This window comes from Typopeltis vanoorti, chromosome 19, assembly GCF_054136105.1.
Source record: "Typopeltis vanoorti isolate ZY-2024b chromosome 19, IOZ_Tvanoo_1.0, whole genome shotgun sequence".
Lineage (NCBI taxonomy): Eukaryota > Metazoa > Arthropoda > Arachnida > Uropygi > Thelyphonidae > Typopeltis > Typopeltis vanoorti.
The window spans coordinates 46,271,953-46,297,228 of record NC_143567.1 but is presented as its reverse complement, the minus strand read 5'-3'; the positions used below and the strand labels follow the sequence as shown (position 1 = coordinate 46,297,228).

The 25,276-nt window shown below is 34.1% G+C and overlaps 1 protein-coding gene across 1 annotated transcript in view; it reads right to left on the bottom strand.

Annotated features, from left to right (window-relative positions):
* Positions 1-429: 429 nt before the first annotated feature.
* Chmp1 (charged multivesicular body protein 1) overlaps positions 430-25,276 on the bottom strand; it is a 110,905-nt gene continuing 86,058 nt past the window's right edge. Inside the window, exons 6-7 of the mRNA XM_090409076.1 lie at positions 15,473-15,548; positions 430-1,560 (exon numbers count right to left, since the gene is read on the bottom strand). Of these exons, the coding sequence (XP_090265202.1) occupies positions 1,519-1,560; positions 15,473-15,548 (118 nt within the window). The 3' untranslated portion in view covers positions 430-1,518. The remainder of the gene's footprint in view (positions 1,561-15,472; positions 15,549-25,276) is intronic.

Sequence of the window (25,276 nt, the reverse complement as noted above, 5' to 3'; positions counted from 1 at the left end):
GCAAAGAAACCACTCCTCATCCTCTTGCTTACAGCTTCTGTTTGTAACCTCCAGGGATGCTCCCTTGTCATTGCTCCTTCTAGCTGCCGAATGGTTAACATATCCGCTCTCCAGCCAAAAAAGGCTGCGGGTTCGAATCTTGCTGTGGGCATGGATGTTTGCGAGTGTGTGGAAATAGTAGGTGGTTGGATGTAGATGGCATTGGCGTAGATGATGCAGTTTGCTGTAGTTGGTGGAGGCAGAGAGTTGTAGAGAAGGTGCCCACCCTCAGTGAGTCATTGGACTCCCTGAAGGTGTCATGTAATAATAATAAAAGGGAGAATCCAGCAAAAAGAAAAAGTATTGATTTGTTGATTTAATTTTTCAACTAATTTTTGTACTTTGTTATTCTATATATAAAATATATTGGGGAAAAAAACATAATACAACTGGAATATTTAAAAGCATTACTAATACTTTATTTTACATACATACATGAATCACTTTATTGGTCAGTTGCTCAATCCAAGTAAATGGAAGTATCCAATTTTCTAACGAAACAAAACCTAATCGTAAGTGTATTCCCTCCCTTACCAAACCAATGATATGTATTTTGTAAATTAAAAAAAAAAGCAGTCTTGACAACTTCAACTCATATACATGTAATCTCATAGTGTGTGTTTCTGCATATAAATAAAATGTAACTCGTATAGAAATTATTCCTATTCCTAATTGCTTTATAAATCTTTCTTCCAAAACAATTATATTTTTTGAAAATAAAACTCCAGCATGAACCACTGCACAGTTACATGGAATGAAAGAATTTTACTGTCACTAACATATACAAAAAATTATATTTTATGACATCGTCAAAACTTTTCTCGCTTCCAAGTCTTTCATATGCAATAGTTTTATAAGTGAAAAAATTCTAGACAAACTATTTTGATGTGTTTTTCATAAAAGCAGAAATAATTAAAAGTTTTAAAACAGAAATGCTTGTTCAACTCTCATGTAACTATACATACATGTATAGTTACAAGGAAGAGTAGCCACATGAATATAAGTTGTGGTTACTCTTCCTTGAGAAATTCTGATAATATGCAGTTGAATCTTAAAAAAATTCTGCACTCCTAGTGTAAAAGCAATATGATATCAAAGATTTGTATGTGTCATAATGTCTACAGAGGATATCAGGACGGTTAGCAATAAATGTCTCATTGAGCACATATAAAAAGCTCAGCCATTTTTTAGAAAAAATAATTCTACATTTTGTACTAGATATCAATATATTTTCTATGTTATGAAATTTATGCTTAATTCTACTGAACTAAATAGATTTCATTTAGGCAATGAGCTAATTCTTCTTAAATGATAATACTCAAGAATTTTATAGTTAAAGTGAAAATCATAAAAGCAGATTAATTTCAGAACAAATAAATTGATCTTTTGTAGAATGTTTTTATAATCAAGTTGCTTGATTTTTACTATACACAGAAAAAAAACTATTTTAGCTATACAGGTCAGGTTTCATTGGACCCTTCATGTTTGCCTCAATTTTGCAAGCCGTTGTGTCAATTCATCCTATAAAATAAGAAAATATATATATAATTACTCAATAAATAAAAGATATATGAATAAAATATTGTTACACTTTACTAAGATTATATATTTTCTTATAAAAAAAGCTATATTCATTGAGATACAATATCAATCCCTAATGATGAGTTTGTTCTTGTTTCTTTTTTAAATTACAACTAACACAGGGCTATATCACCACATAAGATGACTATCAGATGGAATCCAGTAATATTATCTTTAATAATATCACTGGATTCCATTTGTTTTAATATTTTTAATGAATAGTAGGCAGAATCACTATGTGGCATGATGACTCTTCAATATAACATCAAATTTGTTTCATTTTTTTTTATCATCAAATTCCTGACATATACAAGATACTATGAATATCAATATTATCAACTCCCTATTGGCAATTTTCCTCCAAATTAGTATCGTATCTGTTAGGACCCTAACATTATCATTTCTTATATTTTGATCTTCAAAAGCACTTCTAACTATATCAATCCATCTTAGTCTTTTCTGAGTCTCTCTACTATCACACTATGGCATTAAACATCTTTTCTACTAAACATTTCCTCTTCATTATGTTTAAGTCACTATACTAACTGAATTAGCTCTGTTTATAAATTTTCAAATGCTAATCAAGTTTTTTTTCCTAATATCATTCTGATATCAATGCCATCTGTTAACTCCACTAATCATTTTCAGAATTTCATTGCTATGGTTTCCAGTCTTTGATCAAGTGCTTTATTTCTAATTTCTAACCCAGCCCTCAGATCCATAAGTTAGAACGGGAACATTGTTCGTACAAGGCTAGTTTAGTATTTTAACCAATTTCTACATTGTTCCACATAAATTTACTCAGTTGACTTCTGGCAGTGCCAGCTTTGCTTATTCTGTTGTCTATTCCCATATTTCATTTGCCATCTTCACTAAAAATTCTGCCTAAATAGCTGAAATGTTTTACCTGTTCTATAGGTTTCTCATTCAGGATCAGCTGGTGTTTTCAATGTTCCTGCTGCATCCTGAATAGTCTGAGGTTTTATTGCTGATTTTCATACCAAATTTATTTACAGCAGTTATTCAATTTATTAAAAGAATTTTAAAGACTTGTACTGGATTTATTTAGGTGTATGATAGCTGCATAAAATAAAGAGCTCAGATTAACATCTAATTTTGTCATTAAGCCTAATGCCACTTTCCTTAAAAATGTACTACATATAGATGAACAGCAGTGGAGATAGCAAGCACTCTTGTCTCACACCTGATTTTACATTAAACCATGTTCCTGTACTTCAATTCTAACTGCTAAATTATTTATACCATGTTAAATAAAGACCATGCTAAATAAAGTTCGATATAGTGTGTTTTTACTTTAGTGCAGCATTTTGAATTATTTTTTCTCTTGGCATCTTGTTTATATGCTTTTTCCATATTTATATTCCCTTGATTTATGAACTATTTTCCCTTCTTTCTTTTCCACAATTTTTTTAGTCTTTTTCTGAAGTACGCTTGCATAAATCTTTTGTAAGATTTATGAGTATTACAGAAGAATTTCCCCACTTAATAGCGAAATTCTTCTGCAATTCTCATATTCAGTTTAATTTTCCTTTTTACAGGTGGGTACAATGAGAACTTTAATTCAATCATCTGGAATTTGACCTTTTGACTAGGCCTTCTGGATTATGTAAGTGTAAGCCACGGTAAAACTAATATCTCTATTCGCGCATTTCAGAAATGATCAGAAATGCTCTATTTGAGCATTTCTGATCAAATATACTCTAATAAATGTCTTTCTACATTTCAGATTTTTAATACCCTTTTCTACCAACAAGTATTGATACGTGTTCCTCACTGCATTCCTCTTGCATGTTTTCTACCCATGATGTCACTAATTGTTTCATTCAGTCATCTTTATAAGTAATTCTTCCAGACATTACCTTCAGTTTTCAATTCACCTTTATCATCTCTGATTCCTTTTATTGTACTCTTTCCTCCATTTCTAAGCATTTTCAATAGCCTACAGAACATTTTGCTTCCTTAATGATACTTATCTTCTATATTCTCTACAAAGTCTTCTTAAGACTTCTATTTAACTACTTTTACACACTGCTTACCACTCTTACATTTTTGTCTATATTCTTTTATGGCATCTGCTGACTTATTTGCTAGAAACTTTTGGTATGCTTTCTTTTCTATAACTGCCTCTTTAGCTTCTCTCCCACGTCCATTATCTGAGTTTTGTATCCATGAAGACAACTTCAATACATGCCCCTCTGGCTGAATCGATGTTTTCTTCCGAGTGGGCCACTGAATTTCCAAGGTTTAGTTACTATTCTCAACTTTTTTCATTTTTTCTTAAATAATAATAGGGAGTCCAAGGACTCATTGTGGAAGGTCCATACTCTCATGCAAAATGATCATCAAACTGTGGTTTAAATCCATTCAGTTTACATGCTCACCATACTTTCTGACAATGTATCTCACCAATCATTCTGCATGCTGAGAATCTACTTTTCACTTCCTGCTCACACTCTCTTTATAAAGCTTCCAGGGATGGATGGCCTCTACTTCTACTCTTGCCTCCCTCTAATGTATGTAATATCTCTTCCAACATTAATCTGGTAACAAACCCCCATTAACTTATGTGTCAATCACATCTCCACATTTTCTTCTATTCACAAGGCTCTACAATTTGCATTCCCTCCACCTCTCCACATAGTTGCCATTCCATTCCTAGAATGACTTGGTAAACCTTCTCTAGATCTTCTACAATACAGCCTCATCTCCTTGAAAACCAGGTGACAAAATCTGTATACAGTAGTGCATATGTGGTTCATTAAAACCTTATACTAGGAAACCATAACCTCTTTGCTTCTGCATGCCAATTTCATTGTGATTATTGTCATAACCCATTGTGATATTCTTATAATTTTAGCAATGTGACCTCTAAACTTCAAATCTTGGTCCATCATCACTTCCATATCTCTCATCGTTTCCACCTCCTTCAAAATTTCCATTAATTGTAAACTCTGCATTCCAACCTTGACTACCAAATTTCAAGACCTTGCACTCTGCAACATTAACCCAACAGTACCACTCATTTTCCCACTCATGTAGTCTATTGAGATCTTTTCGAAAGGCCACAGAATCTTCTCTAGTTCTCATAGTTCTTCCTTGCATCATCAGCAAACAACTGTATCTCCAGTTAAGCCAGTCCCAATGTTATTAACAAACAAGTTAAACATTAAAGATGCCAAGAAATTATATATTTGGTTTTAATCCTTTACCCAAGAATGCAAAATAGTTTTGCATGTGAAATATATTTACATCTGAGATACTTGCATATATAGCCTAATGGCTTGCCTTAGTATGTATCCCATAATGCAAAGCACACACCCTTTCGGATGTGTAAAATGCTATGCATAATGGGAAGGGCCACTACCCAGACCAGTTTCAACCTTTAATGAAGTCTCATCAGTGAGAGCCAGACCAGGGAGAAAGATATACCAAGGTTGAAGTAATGCACAAGTCATATACCTGTATACAAGTAGCCAAAAGGTGCTAGACCTTATTAATAAATATCTCTGGATGAGAGAAAGATGCTGAATTCCCCCCCCCCCCCAGAGATTTTTTATTAATAAGGTATAACACCTTTTGGCTACTCATGAAGAAGACTACTACAGAAGTCATATATGACTTCTGCATTCTTTCAACCTTGGTATCTCTCCCAGGTCTGGCTCCCACTGGTGAGGCTTCAATAAAGGTCAAAACTGGTCTGGGTAGTGGCCCTTCCTATTATGCATAGCATTTTACAAGTATGACAGGGTGTGTGCTTTGCATTATGGGATATATGCTAAGGCAGATGATGCAAAGTCATTAGCCTCTATATGCAAGTAGCTCAGGCGTGAACATATTTCAAAACACCGTTTTGCTTCCTTGGGTAAAGAATTAAAACCCAGTATATAATTTCTTGGCATCTTTAATGTTTAACTTGTATGTTAATGACATTGGGACTGGCTTAACTGGAGATACACAGAATCTGCTCTACTTCTCATAGTTCTTCCTTGCAAACAACTGTATCTCCAGTTGTGTATCTTCACATTATTTGCCTTAGTAGCCATAGAAAGATCTACATGAGTGGGGCTTTTGGGTTAATGTTGCAGAGTGCAAGGTCTTGAAACGTGGTAGGTAAAGTTGTTGTACATAGTTTCAATTAATGGAGAAATTTTGAAGGAGGTGGAAAAGATGAGAGATCCAGAAGTGATGATGGACCAAGACTTGAAGTTTAAAGGACATGTTGCTAAAATTATAAGAACATCACAATTGGCTATGGCAATAATCATGAGGACAGTGAGATGCAGAAGCAAAGACGTTATGGTTTCCAGTTATGGAAAAGAAGAAAGCATACCAAAAGTTTCTAGCAAATAAGTCAACAGATGCCATAAAAGAATATAGACAAAAATGTAAGAGTGGTAAGCAGTGTGTAAAAGTAGTTAAACAGAAGTCTTAGGAAGACTTTGTTAAGAATATAGAAGATAAGTATCATTAAGGAAGCAAAATGTTCTGTAAGCTATTGAAAATGCTTAGAAATGGAGGAAAGAGTACAATAAAAGGAATCAGAGACGATAAAGGTGAATTGAAAACTGAAGGTAATGTCTGGAAGAATTACTTATAAAGATGACTGAATGAAACAATTAGTGACATCATGGGTAGAAAACATGCAAGAGGAATGCAGTGAGGAACACGTATCAATACGTGGTAGAAAAGAGTATTAAAAATCTGAAATGTAGAAAGACAGCTTGATTAGAGTATATTTGATCAGAAATGCTCGAATATAGAGATATTAGTTTTACAGTGGCTTACACTTACATAATCCAGAAGACCTAGTCAGAAGGTCAAATTCCAGATGATTGAATTAAAGTTCTCATTGTACCTTTCCCTTTTTTTTATTTCCCTTTTTACAGGTGGGTACCACCTGTAAAAAGGGAAATAAAACTGAATATGAGAATTGAGAAAAATTTCACTATTGAGTGGGGAAATTCTTCTGTAATACTCTTAAGTCTTACAAAAGATTTATGAGTTTATAAATCAAGGGAATATAAATATGGAAAAAGCATATAAACAAGATGCCAAGAGAAATATAGTTCAAACTGCTGCACTAATATGTGTATAAACACACTATATCAAACAGTACATGGTCTTTATTTAAATAGTATAAATAATTTAGCAGTTAGAATTGAAGTACAGGAACATGGTTTAATGTAGAATCAGGTGTGAGACAAGAGTGCTTGCTATCTCCACTGCTGTTCATCTATATGTAGTACATTTTTAAGGAAAGTGGCATTAGGCTTAATGACAAAATTAGGTGTTAATTTGAGTCACTTTATGCAGATATCATACACCTAAATAAATCCAGTACAAGTCTTTAAAATTCTTTTAATAAATTGAATAATTGCTGATAATAAATTTGGTATGAAAATCAGCAGGAACATTGAAAACACCAGCTGCATCCTGAATGAAAAACCTATAGAACAGGTAAAACATTTCAGCTATTTAGGCAGAATTTTTAGTGAAGATGGCAAATGAAATATGGGAATAGACAACAGAATAAGCAAAGCTGGCACTACCAGAAGTCAACTGAGTAAATTTATGTGGAATAATGTAAAAATTAGTTAAAATACTAAACTAGCCTTGTACAAACAATGTTCCCATTCTAACTTATGGATCTGAGGGCTGGGTTAGAAATAAAGCCCTTGTTCAAAGACTGGAAATGGGATACATACTAAGGTAAGGCTCTGCAAGGAGCTCAAATATATTTCACACGCAAAACATTGTTTTTGCTTTCTTGGGTAAAGGATTAAAACCAAAATGACGTCTTTAATGTATATTAGAACCAAGGTAAAAAAAAAAAAAACTTTCAACACCAAAGTTAAACAAGTAATGATCCCAAAACAGATACCTGTGGCACTCCACTAGTGACTTTCCTCTTCTGGGATACCACTCCTCCATACACAACCTGCTGATACTTTCCTATCTGACAGTCAATCAGCTATCCTAATCCCATCTGTTTCAATTTAGTTACTAGTTTGTCATGTGGAGGTCTATCAAATGGTTGTAATACATAACCCCCCCCCACAACAAACCATTGCTGAATTCTAGTCTTCACCAACTTCTCTAACACCTTAAAGAATCCTAAGTTGGACAGATTGGCCTATAATTTGGAGACTGTCTTAGCCACCTTATGAAGTGGAACAATTTTTTCCACCTTCTGTTTTCCATTGAGCCTTGCCCAGTTGCAAGATTCATGTTAAATGGTGTTCCAAAAGTACCATTAATTTCCTAGAGCATTCCTTCAAATCATGTGCAATAGTGTCAAGTCCTACTGCTTTATTAACAGTATATACCTCCTGACTCATCAGTGATCAGGTGAGTGATGTGAAACAAGCCATTATCTTGATATCATCTTTAAAACTTGCTTTGCAGCCTTTCCACAGTTTCTTTATCCCTTAGGAACCCAGGAGACCAAATTTGTGCAGGGTAGTTCGGGTACAGTATGAAGGCCTTGTAAAAGGCACAATGACTTCCATATCCTTACATATCAATGTTTGCTTCAACATGGCAATTATCCTCAGAGATGTATTTGCAATTTTTGCCAATGTGACCTTTTACCTTCAACTTTCTATCCACCATGACTCCAAGATCTCTAGCTTCGTCAGATACTCCAAGCATTATTCCACCAATATAATATGATGTTGGATATTGCATTATGCCAAAATACATAACTTTACACCTACTAGAATTGACAGTCATTATCATTTCCCACGCTTCCAGCCTATTCAAATCACTTTGTAAATGTTGTACATCTTTTTCTCTTCACATATTAGGCCTAGTGGCCTGTTACGGGGCTATCCTTAACCTTTCTAAGCCATACCCATCCCGAGAATAAGGTGGCTAGCCCTATGCCTCCCGGTGTGTCGTATGTCTGTAGATGCATGTGTTCATGGGGCTAGCTTACCTGCTTGCGGGAAGAAAAAGATTTGGTCTGGGGAGGAAAATCCTGCAGTCCACACCCAAGACCGGCTAATTTGGCTATGTCTGAGAAAGATCCTTAAGCTCCTCATGTCAGCAACAGGAATCGAACCTAGGACACTCCTTTCCCAAGTATATGGTTGCAAGGTGCATAGCCACTTGACTAACCGCACGGACGCTGTACATCAGTAGCAACTCTCATTGCCTGGCCTATCTTTGCATTATCAGAAAACAACTGAAGATCTCCTGTCAACCACTTTCCAATATCATTAATGTATAGATTAAACAATGATGATCCAGGGACTGATTCCTGGGCCACACTACTTTTTACCTTCAATTTGGCAGATTCACATCCTCCATATATATACCACCTTTTCATACCTTTGTACCTGTCCATCAGTCATCCACTAATCCAAACCAATAGAAATGGTGCCTGCTTTCTATTTAAAATCCCTTCTGTGTATGTATATATATATATATATATATATATATATATATATACACACACACACATACATACATATATATATACATACACTCCTATACCCTAAACCACTACAAAGATATCACCTATCAACAATAAACATAGCCAATGAGACTTATTTCTTCTGTCTTCTCTTTACATGAATTTGTGTAAGTCTTTATGCTGGTTTACATGGTATTAGTAACCAGAGCTGGCGCCCGCATGCAATTTCTATCTAAGCGCCCCTGTAACGATCCGGGAGAGTGTGGTTCTTTTACGATAATAAAAATTTAAATTATTTGAAATTTCTTAAATAAATTTTGACGGAACAGCCACACGTTGGTTTGCTAAATGTAACAAACTGGGGATGTTGGCTAGGCAGGATAATCGTTAAAAACCCAAATATTCAAAAAATTCTCAAAAGTTAAAGCAAATTTTGATAAAGCCACTTCACTTTAATCGTTGAATATAATGATACAGGGATTATAGCCTTCTCACCGACCCGAATCGCTAACAAAATTAAAATGAATTTTAATTAAAGTTAATATTAACTAAAGTTTAAAAAATTCTTGCATTTTACAAGTTACTAAATTCTTAGTAACTTGTAAAAAATTTTTAATAATTTTTATAAGTGGAACTATCTTTAAGAAAAATAAAAGAAATTAAAAATAGATGAGAAAATAAGAAAAGAATTCAGAAATAAATAGAACATTTAACATAAGTATTCAAAAAATGACATCTTTACAGAATAACAGAAAATAAATTAAATTACATAAATATACTTGAAATTTTTTTTATTATAATTTCAAGGTTTTTGATTTCATATTCACAAAATTAGAAATAATGGTCTTAATGTTTAATTCTACACATATCATTTTCAATAGCTATTAACGCCAAACTAACAAGCTTTTTTGTGACATACTTGTTCTTAAGTAGGTTTTAATCAATTTCAACTTGGAAAAGGAACGTTCACCGTTCGCTACACTAACAGGTAAGGTTAATAGTATTCTTAAAGCAATTGAAAAGTTAGGGAAAGATAAATTATTGGACATAATAAAATTAAGAATATCGAAAGGACTTTTGAATATTTAAATTATCCTTCTGAAAAATATCCTGGAAAGCACATAACTCATCATATAGTTCTATTGCATTTACGTCTTTATTGTCGCAGTCCTTCAAGAGAATCTCTAAATTGTCACAATTTTTTCGTAAATCTTCGTTATTAATTTATAGTAATCTATACAAGAAATTGAAATTATCATAATATGTTTTTAGTTGTTTAAAACATTCTATTAACGAACACATTGCAATGTCTATAAGTGTATAAAACACATTCACTCTAAATTTATCTTCTGGCAATTGTGGAGTTTTGTCATGATGCTCGTAGTCAAATTGTCGTGTCTTCTTTCATCATCAAACTTCCGTACCAGTTTTAAATTCTTGTTCTCCATCCACCTCTTCACTGTTCTTTTGCCGTTTTCAGAACTTCTTTAAAATTTGTATCTGATCGATACTCTTGTAAGAATATTTTTAAGTTTTTGATAGATTCTAAAGAAAGTGTTCATATTTTTGCCTTGAAGCATTTTACTTACAGGGTTTATTCTGTTAAGTAAATCATGCCAAGTTATAAGAGAGCAAATAAATTTGTAGTCCTTTATTTCAGTACATAATGTTTGTGCTTCATGCTGAGTTTCTTTATTAAAATTTTCATTATTTAAAAATTCCAAACTGTGCAGCATAAATTTCTCCTAACTGATATCGTAGAGAGTGGATTGCATTAATTTTACTTTCCCATCATGTTTCTCTTGGCTGTTTCAATTTTAGTTTTTTTTACGAACTTTAAAAGGATTACCCAATATTTGTAAGAGAATGAAAAGAAATTTTATATTTCTTGAATAATTGCAAAGAAACTAATTGTATCTGCATTCACTTTGGCTGCATCGTTGATGATTAAATTTAGAGTATGAGCAGCACATGGCACGTAAAACGCTCGAGGATTTTTGTTCAAAAGCAAATTTTGGAGCCCATATTTTTTCCCTTTCATATTTGCCCCATTTTCATACCCTTGACCTCGCATGTCTTCAATGCGAATGTTCCATTTTTCCAGTTGTTCCATTATTGTTGCACATAAACCACATCCATTCGAATCTGATATATCTGCAAAACCTAAAACGTTTTCCCTGATCTTGACAATTCCATTGTCACAGGAAACAAAGCAAATAATAACGGTCATTTGTTCTGTTTTACTTGCATCAGGTGTGCAGCCTAAAATTATGGAATAATATTTAGATCTTTGAATTGATAATAAAATTGTATACCTGATTGCGTTACTTAAAGTTTCCAATATTTCATTTTGACTGTCTTTACTCAAATAGTGTACCCTATTGTATTCATTGTAGGGCCCTTTCAACATGAGTTTCCATAACGGGATCAAACTTCGGAAACAGCTCGACTAATTTTAAAAATTACCGTTACTCCTTTCATATAATTTATCAGATGATCTGAGAAAAGCTAAATTTCGACTACCAAGGAATTTTATAATTTCAATCAAGCGTTCTAAAACACTCGTCCAATGTTTCTTTTCCCTTTCTATGAAATGGAAAAGAAACATTGGAAAAGAAACACTCGTCCAATGTTTCTTTTCCATTTCATACACGCTTTGTGTCTGGAAATCAATAGTAGTTTTGTTTTTTTAAATTTTTATCAAGTTCCTTCCATTTAAAGAAATTTTTCATATGAGTTAAACTAGTCTCATGTCTATGCAAAGTTGTACTTACATTTCTCCAATCATTATAACTTTCTACAAGATTCAGTTGATTTAGTAGGTGCGACAAGTTTGCAACAAAAGCAAAAAACAGAATTTAAAGTTTCGGAATAAATAAGCCATGTTCTTGGCATGAGCTCCCGCTTTCCATTTTTTTATTATAATACGTGTCGCCAAATTTACGACCATATGTATCTCTGGGATATATTATATTTTTCTTTTGAACCAGCCCCATTTCAATTAAAACAGCTCTTAATTGTTCATCAATATTTCCCCATTCACCTGGATCTTCTAAATTTACAGAGGCTAGCAATGTGTTAGTTTTGTGGTCAACTACAACTAAATCCTTATTATTTTTCACTTAAATCATGTTCAATAGTTGCAATAGTACTTTCATGAAAACTGGATGATGCGCACGGTTCTTCAACTCTGATTTCTGATGTATCGAGTTGGTTACAATCTGCATCAGAATATTTTAATATTTTAACAAATTTATTAAGAGCCCCAGTTTGTTTCTTAATATCTGCTTCTTTTGCAGCATGACGCTTACGATTTTGTGCGCCGAATAACTTTTTTTTAAATTTTTGATTCCATTTCTCTTTTATACCCACAAGAAATTATTACACAACATGACACAGAGACAAAATAATAGTCAGCACTGCGCTACTGTCAGTAGCCTACTGAGATGCATACCATATGACTGGTTAACTAGCAACAAATGTTTTGTATGAAAATTTGTTTCTGCACATAAAAACCGTTCATTCGTTTCACTTTAGGCAGATTGCAGTAGACACAACGTTCTGCAGGCAAGCATTTAGCCTACTCTAGCTGCAAATTGTAAACAGCCGGCAATATACATTTTTTTTTAATTTTTATTCGGTGTATCCGGCCTTATTTATTTTAATATTGATCATTCTAAGAATTTTTTGTTTTTATGATAAAAATTTTGTTTCTTAAAAATTAACTAATGAACTGCTCCCTGGCGGCAGCATCCCCATTGTAGCGGCGCCCGCTTCCACCGGCCCTGTTAGTAACAACTAATCTATGTCCTGAACAGGGATTCAAGCAGGTACTTAGCATTATTATTAGCTTTGAAACTTTCCTAAAACATTCCTGTATGTGTGTTAATTATTTCCTGCTCTGTTGTTCAGATTATCAACTAGGGACCAATTTTTCCTTTCATGAAAAGTCTAACCCTCAGACATATGCTGTTAAAAATCAAATATTGTAAATTCTGTTCTACATTTCAACTTAAGATGTGTATCTTAATTTATTTTTATTTATCATGGTTTCTTTCTTTAATTTGACTGCACTTTTTGTGATATGTATTCTATCCTTAAAATTTCATTTTATTATCATATTGTTTTGCTCTGTTTATTTTTATGATATCTCACAAAAGACAAAGGCAAGCTCAAGGAATTATATAAGCCTTACCAGAACAGGCCTTTTCAAATGGAGCAGGCTTTTCATACCACATGCTGGATTTAAACCCATAGAAGTGAACAGCAATGGCTTTTACCTGAACCACTGAAACAAGTTTCAAAACACTCGCTCAACATACATACAAACTCATGACCCTGAGATGAAGGGTTTCATTCTCCACTAACTGATACAACTGGTATAAACTAATAAATATGAGATGTGATTCCTGACCATTTTTCAAATGTTCAATTCAAAATAACAATCTAAAATATTAATAAAAATCATGCTAAAATAGATAAACTTTTTAATAAAATAAACTTAGACTTAGGATACATGAATTTATTGACTCACTAAAAAGTGAAATTGTATCCAATATACCAGAGGTAGTCAAGTCTTCAGCCATCTTCTTTGTACCTTTGATATGATAGGACAATGGTTTCAATCCTCTTCTGAACAACCACCCACTTCCTTTTTAGTGCTGCCTTTACTATTCTACCCATTCTGAATTCACGTTTCATTGTTTCAGAGTCAGCTTGTTCTTTTTGTAACTCTGTTATAGCTGAATACAAACTTGGGTGGTGCTTTCCAACTACTTACTGGAAGCAGTTATGAAACCCTTCACTCAGGTTGTTCGTCTGTTGTTGATTATGAATAGTGGACTCATACTGGTTCCACAGAGTACACGAATAATGAGAGGGTGTTGAACACCTTTCCTGTGCTCTTCGGCCAGATATGTAATTCAAATCGAAGTAATCAAAAATTGTAAAGATATCATCACAGACCTCTTAATTCCTTGAATGCATTGGCAATGTCATCAACAGGGACAAACGCTAAAGCCAGGTAGTATATGTAATTCGTCCTTTAGTCTATGATCTTCAGGGTTGTTATACAGTTTTTGTAGCCCCCCCCAACTTGAATCCTGTACAAAGATTGGGATAAGTGGAAAAGATAGCAAGATACTGTTGAATTTGGGAACACAGCACTTACACTATTTATGATGACCAATTCGAAGTCACACATTATTCGAGTTGGCTGCGTAACATCAATTGCAAAATCATGCGCTGAAGACAATGCTATGCAAAATCTTAGTGTAGCAATTTTTCTTTATTTGCTAATAAAGCATAAATCAATAGAATACATAGCACAATGTTGCCATCTTCTGGATTTACTCCAGGCCTTAGTACTCCCAGAACAGTAAACATTTGCACAAAAATACTGGGGCAGACTTTGAACATACCATCAAGAAACCACTCTGTAGATTTTCTTTAGTTCCAAACACAATAACCCTATTTTCACGACTTTCTTCATTGGTATAGGAATCATACAGAAGAAACTTTTCACCCTGAAGAGTTTTAGTGTATCTATCTGAAATCTGGAATAACCCCTGAAGTGATGCAGGATTGGCTGGTTGATCATTTAATCTTTCCCTTCAAATGGATTTTTTAAAATTTTCTCGTTCAGGTAAAAAGCTTAAATTACCTAAGGGCACCCTCTGCAATTCATTTCGCAGTATCTGAGCAAGTTGAAGCTCTGGATGTTCTTGGACAATACATTTTAAATTTTGTCTTACATTCTCTGCCTCTGCTTCTTCTCTATTCGGTGGATGGGAGTGAGATGATCGATCGTCCCACTTTTCAACTGTTATATTTTGACCATCCATAGTCGTAATAGCTCGAGTCGAACATTCTTTCGTTCTTAGTTTCAACCGTCCTCGCCCTGATAAAAGTATCTTAGGTTCAAATTGCATTTTCTCCATGAATTTTAATTAATTTTCTGGCCAACTATTACTTAGCGATGGTGCAATGATTCTTGACACATATCAATGATTATCAATCATGATTCTCTACATTACTTAAGACTACATTTGGTATTAAGAAAGTGAAAACTATAAATTTTCATAAAAATATACATTCGGAAAAATGGTCGGGAACGATGAGATGTGTTCTAAATTTAAACATTGGAATTAGCGATTCTTTCATGCTTAAAATTTCATTTCACACTTATTTAACTTGACTAAGTATTTTTCTTGTAATGTTTACAGGAAACACAATCACAGATAGAGAAATTAATATAATTCAGTTAAAATAAAGACAGTGAAATATTAATTTTTTTCTGAGACGTAATCAAACACATTTCATTTAATATGCTCTTCTCACTATGTTATATAATTAAGATAAATCCATACAGATGATAATACTGTTTACTTCAAATTCTATATTCAGAGAGCATACCTGTTCTACTGATGATGCAGAAGCAGATACAACTGATCCTGTTTCACCCTGTGGTAATTCCATATTTAATTCCAATCTATAAAATATGCAAACATATCATAGTTAAGTTGTGAATGCCTAATTAATCATAAAAGCAATGACTATCTCAAAAACCATATCCCAAGAATCATAACTACAGGTGATAAAATAATGTAAATACTTATAAAAACAAAATACTGTAAATGTTAATGTGACATACAGAATTTCCGCAAGTATAATCAGTGGTGTATGAAGTTAGGAATTTTATCTCAGTAGTTTTAGTGCAGTACACACAGAAGTACCACAAATTTCAATGAAATGACTTGTGAGTATCAAAGTACATTTAGTATGGCTTCTGGTTGGAGTGCGAAAAATTTGTCATAAACATTTCTGCCGTAGGAAAATTCGCCGTAAAACATTTTGCATTAATATTTGTAAATAATCAATGCGTGATAAAGGGTATTATAAAATCATTAGAAAGGTAAATCTTTATTAAGGTGAATCTCAGTGATACATAACATAATGAAGTCATTTAAAACATGTGCAAATACAAGATGCTGTGTAAATAATTACCTTTTTTTCCTGCGAATTGTCAATTTAACAAATCCATCAGTAACATTGCTCATTGAAAGAAATGCTAATGCTGTGAAGCATTTAATTTTCGTGTTGAATTCAGCATCTGTTTGATAGCATAACTTCAAACCAATGGCAACGTTTTGCGATAAAGATTTTGTGCCATATGAAATAAACAACCTGTTATAGTTGTTGATGTAAATATGTAAGAAAAAGTGTTGATAGTTGCTTTCTCGAAGTCATGTTTAATGTTTAGGGATCTAATGATGAACGTAAGCCTTTTAAGGCACTGAATAATCTGCTGTAAGTTAATTCTGATTTGCCAGGAAGCAAAGCAAAAAGCCACCATGGAATCCTTAGGGGCCTCATGCCTGGATAAAGGTCGGTCAGATGAGTGTCGATGCTCTGACCGTAAAGAAAAAAATGATTGTTATTTGATGCCTATGTGATCAACAGCTACAACATGCCAGCTCGGATGTCACTCGGATCAACCAGGTTCACCATACCAATTGAGCGATTCCATATCATACTCATTACCTGGTGGTAATATCTGTTTCAACTCTTCAGTCAGTTTCCCAATGCTATCTAAATCTAGTTTTTTTTTTCCTCCCTCATATAGCTCACACTACAGTATCTTCTCCATCGCTGTACAATTTTATCTATATTCATCAATACTTTGCCTTTTTCATCTTTAACTGTGGTCTGTTTTGGTTGCCAACTTCTATTAATGGTTCTAATCACTATGTACCCCTCCCTAGTTTTATGCTGTCCATAGTACTGTTCAATATTATTGCATTGGACTTCTAACAATTTCATCATATCCATTCTGACTGCTTTTTTCACCTCATTACACTTTCTTCTATATTGCTAATCTATTTGTTCTGATGTATCCCTTCTTATCTTCAACATTCTTTTCTCCTGTACTAAACTCAGTGTTTCTTGACTAATCCATTTCTTCTTGATCTTCTCTGCTTTTGGTACTGTTTCTTCAACTGCATCTTCTATCGCCTTCATTACTCCTTTTGCTCTTAGATTTTAATTTTTTTCTTTGTCCACACTTTTAAGTTTCTCCTCTAACACTGTTCTGTACCTTCTACCTATTTCTGCTTCACTTATTCTTGCTGTATTTCTTTGTTTCTGATGATGGGGTTTATATTTTCTTTTTAATTTCAACTTGATGTTTGCTATCACTAAACTATGATCCGAGTCTATACCTGATCTTTGAAAAGTTCGATACTGCTGTACTTATGTTGTCTGTCTTCTTTTAATAATATCAGTTATGTTCTTGGTTTTCCTATCGTTTGCTCGTCATATCAATTTTCTACACTCCTTTTGCTGGAATCTTGTGTTACAGATCATCTCGTCGTTCACAGCAAATTCTAACATTTTTTCATCTCATTCATTTCTTTCCCCATGACTCTTTCCCAACGATCATTATCTATTCCGACTTTGGCATTCCAATTTCCTTCAATAATTAGTACATCTTGCTTTGGTATTGTTTCTATTGTCTCTGTCAGATCTTTATAAAATAAGTCAATATCCTCATCTGTGCTGTCAGATGTGGGTGCATATATCTGGACTATTGATATATTAAATGGTTTTGCTTGAAATCTTGCTGTTATGATTCATTCATTGACTGGTTTGTAGTCTAATAGTGCTTCTCTAGCTCTTTTGTCAAGAAGGATGCCAACTCCTGCTTCGTGTTTGGTGTCATGCCCTAACCATATGACTTTGCATCCATTTTTCTCTCCTGATGATGCCCACTGCATCTCTGCCAGTCCTAGTATTATCACACCGATATCTCTTAATTTCCTCGCGAAGTAATTCTAATTTGCTTGACATCCAAAGTGTCTATACATTCCATGTTCCTATTGATAATAGTTCTGTTAATTTCAGTTTGTTTCCTTTTAGTATCCCAATTTTTCGATCCAACCCCGATAGCTCAATGGGTATTGCAGACTTTGTTGATCCAGGCAACGTCTGAGCCAGCATGTTGTAGCTGTTGATTGTATAGGCATTAGATAACAATTGTGTTTTTTGTTTACAGTCAGAGCATCACTCACCTGACCGACCCTCCTCTTTTATCCAAGCTTGGGACTGTCTGTCATGAGACTCCAAAGGTTTCCATGGCAGCTTTTTGCTTTGCTTCCCAGAAAATCAGAATTAACTTACAGCAGATTATTCAGTGCCTTAAAGGGCTTATATTCATCATTAGATCCCAAAACATTAATGGTTGACTTCGAGAAAGCAACTATCAACGCTTTTTCTAACATATTTAAACTAACAAAATCTTTATCGCAAAAATGTTGCCATTGGCTTGAAGTCACACTATCACACAGATGTTGAATTTAAAACGAAAATTAAATGATTCACAGCATTAGCATTTCTTCCAATTAGCAATATTACTTATGGATTTGTTGAATTGATCTTACTCAGCAAAAAAAAAAAAAAGGTAATTATTTATGCAGCATCTCTTGTAATTTTCACAATTTTTAAATTATTTCATTATGTCATGTATCACTGACATTCACCTTAATAACGATTTGCCTTTCTAATGATTTTATAATACCCTTTATCATCCGTTGATTATTTACAAAAATTAATACAAAATGTTTTACGGCAAAAATGTTTACAGTGAATTATCCTAGGGGTGCTTAAGAATCAAAGCTATATAACTGAGAGGAGAACTCCACATAGGCTTTAAAGGAATGCAGAGAACTGATCAGGGATTCTTACCTAATGTCCAATACTCACCTTGTCATGGTGCACACTGTTGGGTATCTACTTGGATACTGAACGAACGAGGATGGGCTGGCAATTTGGGATTTAGCCGACCAAATTATATTCTTATTGGTTAAACCAAAATAAAAAATGATGGTACAACATGAAAAAATTTCATGCCGACTGGGGCGTCGCCCGGTTAAACAAGGCCCCCGTTATTTTCGCCAGGGAACCAGGGTGAACAGCGAAAAGTCAGCTACTGAAACAAACCTGAAAATACACCCCAACTCAACATCACCAGAGTTAAAGATCGGTACTATCAACATAAGCCTGAATGGCAAAGAAATGGAGCTAGTTGAGGAATTAGATAAGTAACAAATCGACATAATAGGGGTGGCTGAAACAAAAAAGACAAAAACCGGTGAGATCTTTCTGAGCAATAAATACAAAATGTTATATTCAGGCAATGATAATCAAGGAAAAGAAGGAGTAGCCATAGTATTCAACACAAAATATGAGGCTAATCTTCAATGGAAGGCAGTCTCAAGTAGAGTAATGTGGGCAAATATGAGAATGGGGAACTGGACAATGAGACTTATTTGTGCCTATGGTCCCACAGAAGGTTCTGCTAAGGTAGAAGTGGAGGAATTTTTTGAGGCTTTAGAAAAAGCCACTGATACAATGAAAAATGAAAAGTTGGTCCTTGTTGGGGATCTAAATAGCAGAGTAGGAAATGATTGTGAGACATACAAAAATATTTTGGGAAAATTTGGAGAAAAGAGCAAAGCTAATAATAATGGCAAATATCTGTTGGATTTCTGCTCAGGACATGGACTGGTTATTACTAACACCATTTTCCAACATAAAAATGTGCACAAATTCACATGGAGAGAAGATGCTAGGAATAAGAAAAGTCTCAATGACTATGTTATTGTTGATAGTGATGTTTTCTCTCTGGTGCAGGACACCAGCGTGTACAGAGGATTTGAAATTGGAAGTGATCACTATTTAGTCTCGAGCAGGATAAAATTGAATTTCATATTGAAAAGAATAACATGTAAGAAAGTTTTAAAGCGAATAAAAGTTGAGCAGCTCTCAGATGTGAACTGTAGACTAAAATACACAAAGATTATTGAAGAAAAAATGAAAGAGTTTGAGAACAGGAATCAAACCTTGGAGATTCAATGGCAAGCCTTGAAAAAAGCCCTGATTGATTCAGCTAGAGAGGCATGTGAAGTTGTCTGCAAGGATAAAAAAATCAGAACTCCCTGGTGGACACAGGAAAAGAAGAAAGCATATCAAAAGTTCCTGACAAATAAGTCAGCTTGTGCTCTTAGAAATATAGAGACAAATGCAAGAATGCTAAACACTGTGTAAAACTAGCTAAACAAAAGTCATGGGAGGACTTTGGCAAGAATATAGAAAATAAATATAAAGAAGGTGGCAAAATATTCTGGAGGTTGTTGAAGAAGCTTAAGAATGGAGGAAAGCATGCTGTAAAAGGAGTTAGAGATGATAAAGGTGACATGAAAACGGGAGAAAAAGATATCCTTGAAGTATGGAGTAATTACTTTGAAAAACTGCTAAATGAAACAAGCAGTGATGACAGCACAGTGGTAAAAAGCACTGTGCGAGGCATGCAGTCAGGAATACATATCCATACTTGAAGTAGAAAAAGCCATCAAAGGCTTCAAATGTGGAAAGGTAGTAGGAGTAGATGATATTCGACCAGAAATGCTGAAGTATGGTGGTATAAAAGTCTTACAGTGGCTGCACTGCATAATTCAGAAAGCCTGGACAGAGGGACGAATTCCCGATGATTGGAGTAGAGCTCTCATAGTACCCATATATAAAAAGGGAAATAAAACTGAATGCGAGAATTACAGAGGTATTTCCCTACTGAGTGTTCCTGGCAAGATCTATGCAAGTATACATTGAGAAATGGTTGAGAAGAATTGTGGAAGAAAAGCTTGGTTAAGAACAAGCTGGATTCAGGCCAAATAGAGGCTGTCAGGATCAGATCTTCACTTTGTGACAAATAGTCGACAAAGCATGGGAATATAACAAAGATCTGTATTTAAGTTTTGTCGATTTGGAAAAGGCATATGACAAGGTGCCAAGAGAGAAGCTATTCAATACGCTACAGTTATATAGTATCAATGGGACATTATATCAAGCAATACTTAGTCTTTATTTGAGTAGTAAGTCAGCAGTTAGAATTGAAGGAAGTACAGGAAGATGGTTTAATGTTAAATCTGGTGTGAGACAAGGATGTACATTATCCCCTCTGTTATTCATTATCTATATGGATCACATTATGAAGGAAAGCGGTATTAAACATGATATCAAAATTGGAGATGTTAATGTCAGCTCTTTGCTTTATGCAGATGATGCTATACTTCTAAATAAATCCGCTACAAGTCTGCAAGATTCTCTGACTAAATTGAATAACTGTTGTAATAAATATGGTATGAAGGTCAGCAATTAAAAGACAAAGACAATGAAAATAAGCAGAATAATTGAAAATGTCAACTGTGTTGTGAATGGAGAACCTGTGGAACATGTAAAACATTTTAGCTACTTAGGCATGATTTTTAGCGGAGATGATATATTAAATATAGAAATAGATAACAGAATCAGCAAAGCTGGTATGGTGGGAAGTCAATTGAATAAATTCATATATTCATATGGAATAAGAGAGAAATTAGTCAAAACACTAAATTAGCTGTATACAAGACAGTGTTCAAACCAATTTTAACTTATGGATCTGATAGCTGGGTCAGAAGTAAAACACTTGACCAAAGACTAGAGGCAACAGATATGAGAGTTCTGAGAAAGATTAGGGGCATGAACAGATAGCATCAATGGCAATATCATATTAAAAACGAGGATATTAGGAAAGAACTTGACATTGTCAGCATTCAGGAATGCGTTAGCAGAGCTAATCTCAGGTGGTATGGTCACTTAAACAGAATGGGCGAGGAAAGATTAGCCAAAGAAGTGTTCTCTGCCAGGTTGGCAAGAAAAAGTCCCAGAGGAAGACCAAGATATAGGTGGATTGATATTTGCCTTAGAAGATAGATATATAAATATAAGATCTGACAATGTTGTAGCTTTGACAGGTAGCAGATTGATTTGGAGGAAAATTGTAGATAGGAAGTTAGTAATGATGTAAATTTTTTTTCATGTTGTACTATCATATCCTGTACACCCCGTGAGGGTGCATGGCAGGAATTTGATGACGATATAAGAAATAACCTGAAAGGAAATAGTTATTTGCTGATGATGCAAAATTAGGTAGAGTAATAGTGAATCATGGCAATGTGGAGAGCTTTTATTTAAATAGGTTGTCAGTATGTGCAAAAGATAATTAGTATTTTAATGTGTAGAAATGTAATGTTATGCATTTTGGGTTAAAGAGATTACACACTGATGGAAACGTACTCCAGAAAATAATGAAGCTAGGGATGGTGGTAGACAGAATTGAAGTATAGAAGGCATATTGTTAAGATAGCTCATAAGATTACTTGACACACTAACAAGAAAAGAAGAGATAAGGAAGTTATTCCTCTTTACAAGGCTTTGATACCTCCACATCTGGATTACTATGCTTAGGTCTGGTGTCCTGGGTTTCTTGGGGATGATTAAGTAGTGGAGAGGATTCAGAGGCAAGTGACCAAGATGGTGAGTGGTCTGTAAAACATTCCCTATAAGGATAATTTGAGGATATGTGAGCTGCAGAAATTGGTTGACAGGCAGAAAAGAGGAGATATGATTGAAAAATTTAAGTTAAAGGATTTTATAAGATTGATGCAAGGGAAATGTTTCAGTTCTTACTAGAGGGAGCATAACAAGAGACATCCTTGGTTGCATAAAAGTGTCATTAGTAGGGGCATTAGGACTAGATTTTTCACTTGGAGAGTTGTGAATGAATGGAATGAGATGCCAGAGTCAGTTGTTAACACTTTGTCTATTAATTCGTTCAAGGGGAGGTATGACAGATTGTGTGGATAGTTTGGATCTCCCACGATGAGTCTTCAGACTCCATGGAAGTGCCTGTACAACAATAATATTTGTCTTCTTCACTGAAAAAAAAAAAAAGAAAAAAAGTATAGATGCATACTCCCAAAGTGAAATATATAGTTAATAATTCTATTTTGAGAAGTAATTAACTATGTAGTTGGAGAATGGGTATTTTAACCACTCGGCCAACCAGGAAACCTATTCCAATTAGCTAACCATTCTGACCTGCAAATATTCCTGATTACAGCTTATTTTCCAACTTATCACAAAAGAATTAATTAACTATGTATTTCACTTTCGGAGCATGCACCTACACATTTTTTTTCTCCCTCCAGTCAAGATGACAAATATTCTCAAATATCAAATTTAAAATTTCATAAAATACTAGTACTGGGAAATAAAGTGCAGGCTAGTCTTTCAGTCACAGATGGGAATTTTGCCTTAAGCTAATTTACATTTGTGAAACAATTTATTCAATTTTACTGGCTGTTTCTTTAATATAGTAATTCAGAGCTGCACGGACAGTCTTTAAACCAGCTCTACAAAACAATGTCTCCAAACTCTCTTTACTGAGTAGGCAAAGTGGAGTCAGTTCCAAAATACATGGTTATCCTATAATTGAAAGCACCTCATTTTTTGAATTAGTTCAGTAAAAAATAAAAAAAAAACCACACATCTTGAGTCTCTTAAATACACAAATACAAAAACAGTTAAATGTTACAAAAATAAGCAAACTTTCTTAAATTTGAGCCTGTGTAGCTCAGCAGAAGTGGCATTTGCACTCTACACTTAATCACACGAAGAAAGACTTGGGTTCAAATCTAATCACCGACTAGAGGAACATTTTCTAAGTCTTTTCTCGACTGGTTCCTGAGTTAGTTAATTTCTGGCATGGGCAAGGAGGTTTTTTCTCCTGGAAACTCAAGAAAATCAGCCATCAAATCCACACTATTTTCAGACATTAAAAATATTGTGTTAAGGTTAGGGACCACGAGATGGCAGCACTCGCTAGCCACCGTCTTCACTGCATACCAATTAATTAGTGTTAACCTTGGGCCAACTATCTCTGATTGGCTACCAGTGGAGACTGAACTGCCCACTCAGTCTCCAAAAGTTAGATAGGGCTAAATGGTCTTGCCTACTCCCTATACAGGAACAAAAAGGTGATAGCTGATTTTTTTTTACTTCTTAAATTTGGTGTCCTTATTTCTAACCATCCTATCACAGTTTTATAAAAAAAAAAATTAATATCCAGTCTACAGAGATTGTAGTGTGTGCACATACACACACATAACATAGAAACAGAAATGTTAGGGAACTCACCGACCAGTAAAATAAAAAGTATTGATTTCACTTTATAGAGATTATAAAAAGGCTAAATAAAATCTAATTAAATAAACTATATTTCCTAAAATATTTCTTGTTTTGCATTTGTTTTTCATGTGTATCACAATATTATTTTAATTTTCTAGGAAGAATTTTTCTAGCAATGAATTTTCCTGCAATGAACTATCAGTGAAAAAATTTCTGTGAATTAAAAGAAATAGAAATTTATGAAAAGATTAAAGAAGTACTGGTGAGAGTAAATGATCAACAAAACTTGATCATGATGGCAGACTGGAATGCAGTTATTGAAGAGGATTACTGGTAGATTTCTACTTGGCAAACAAAATGACAGAGAAAGACTAATCAAATTCTGCAAAAGCCATAATTTAACAATAGTAAATACACTATATGAACGGCCGAAATGGAAAAAAGATACAAGCAGACAGACAACATAGAACAATATCAATTAGACTACACACTCATCCTGAAAAAATATCTTAACCAAATGAAAATATGTAAAAGTTATCCAGGAGTAGATGTCCCATCGATTAAGGGCTGATATATGCCAGTCAGTAACATAAAATTTCACAAAAACTAGTTGCTTTTTTTTTTTTTTTATTGAAATTGACCCAGATTTACTCGATTACTACACAAGCACTGAATTTGAGCAGACATGATTATTGAGCGTGAAATAAAAGGCTTTAGAAATGTAACAGTGGCAACTAATACAATTTTCCTTCAAGCTGTGTCAATATTAATTAGTTCACTCATATCAAATCCAGACTTCTAGGAGAAAACCCTGTCTATTCAATTGGACACTTCTTGTAGTGCCATCTTCTATTGAAAATCTTCATAGTGAAGAACTTACGGAAACACAACACACGTGTTAGAATAATTACTTTACTTAACATTAAGCAAGTAACAATCGACGTTTGGACCTCTATATTGAGGTCATCATCAGGAAAACATACATATGTACAAGATACAAGAACAGCAGCAACCACCTTGAACAAACTACATTCTTGCATTGATCTCAGCAATTGTACATCGCTATTTCTTGTCATGTCTTGATGTTGTCAAACCATCATCATCAAATTCCTGACATTTACCTTCAAGGGGTATACAGGACATGATAGTACTACA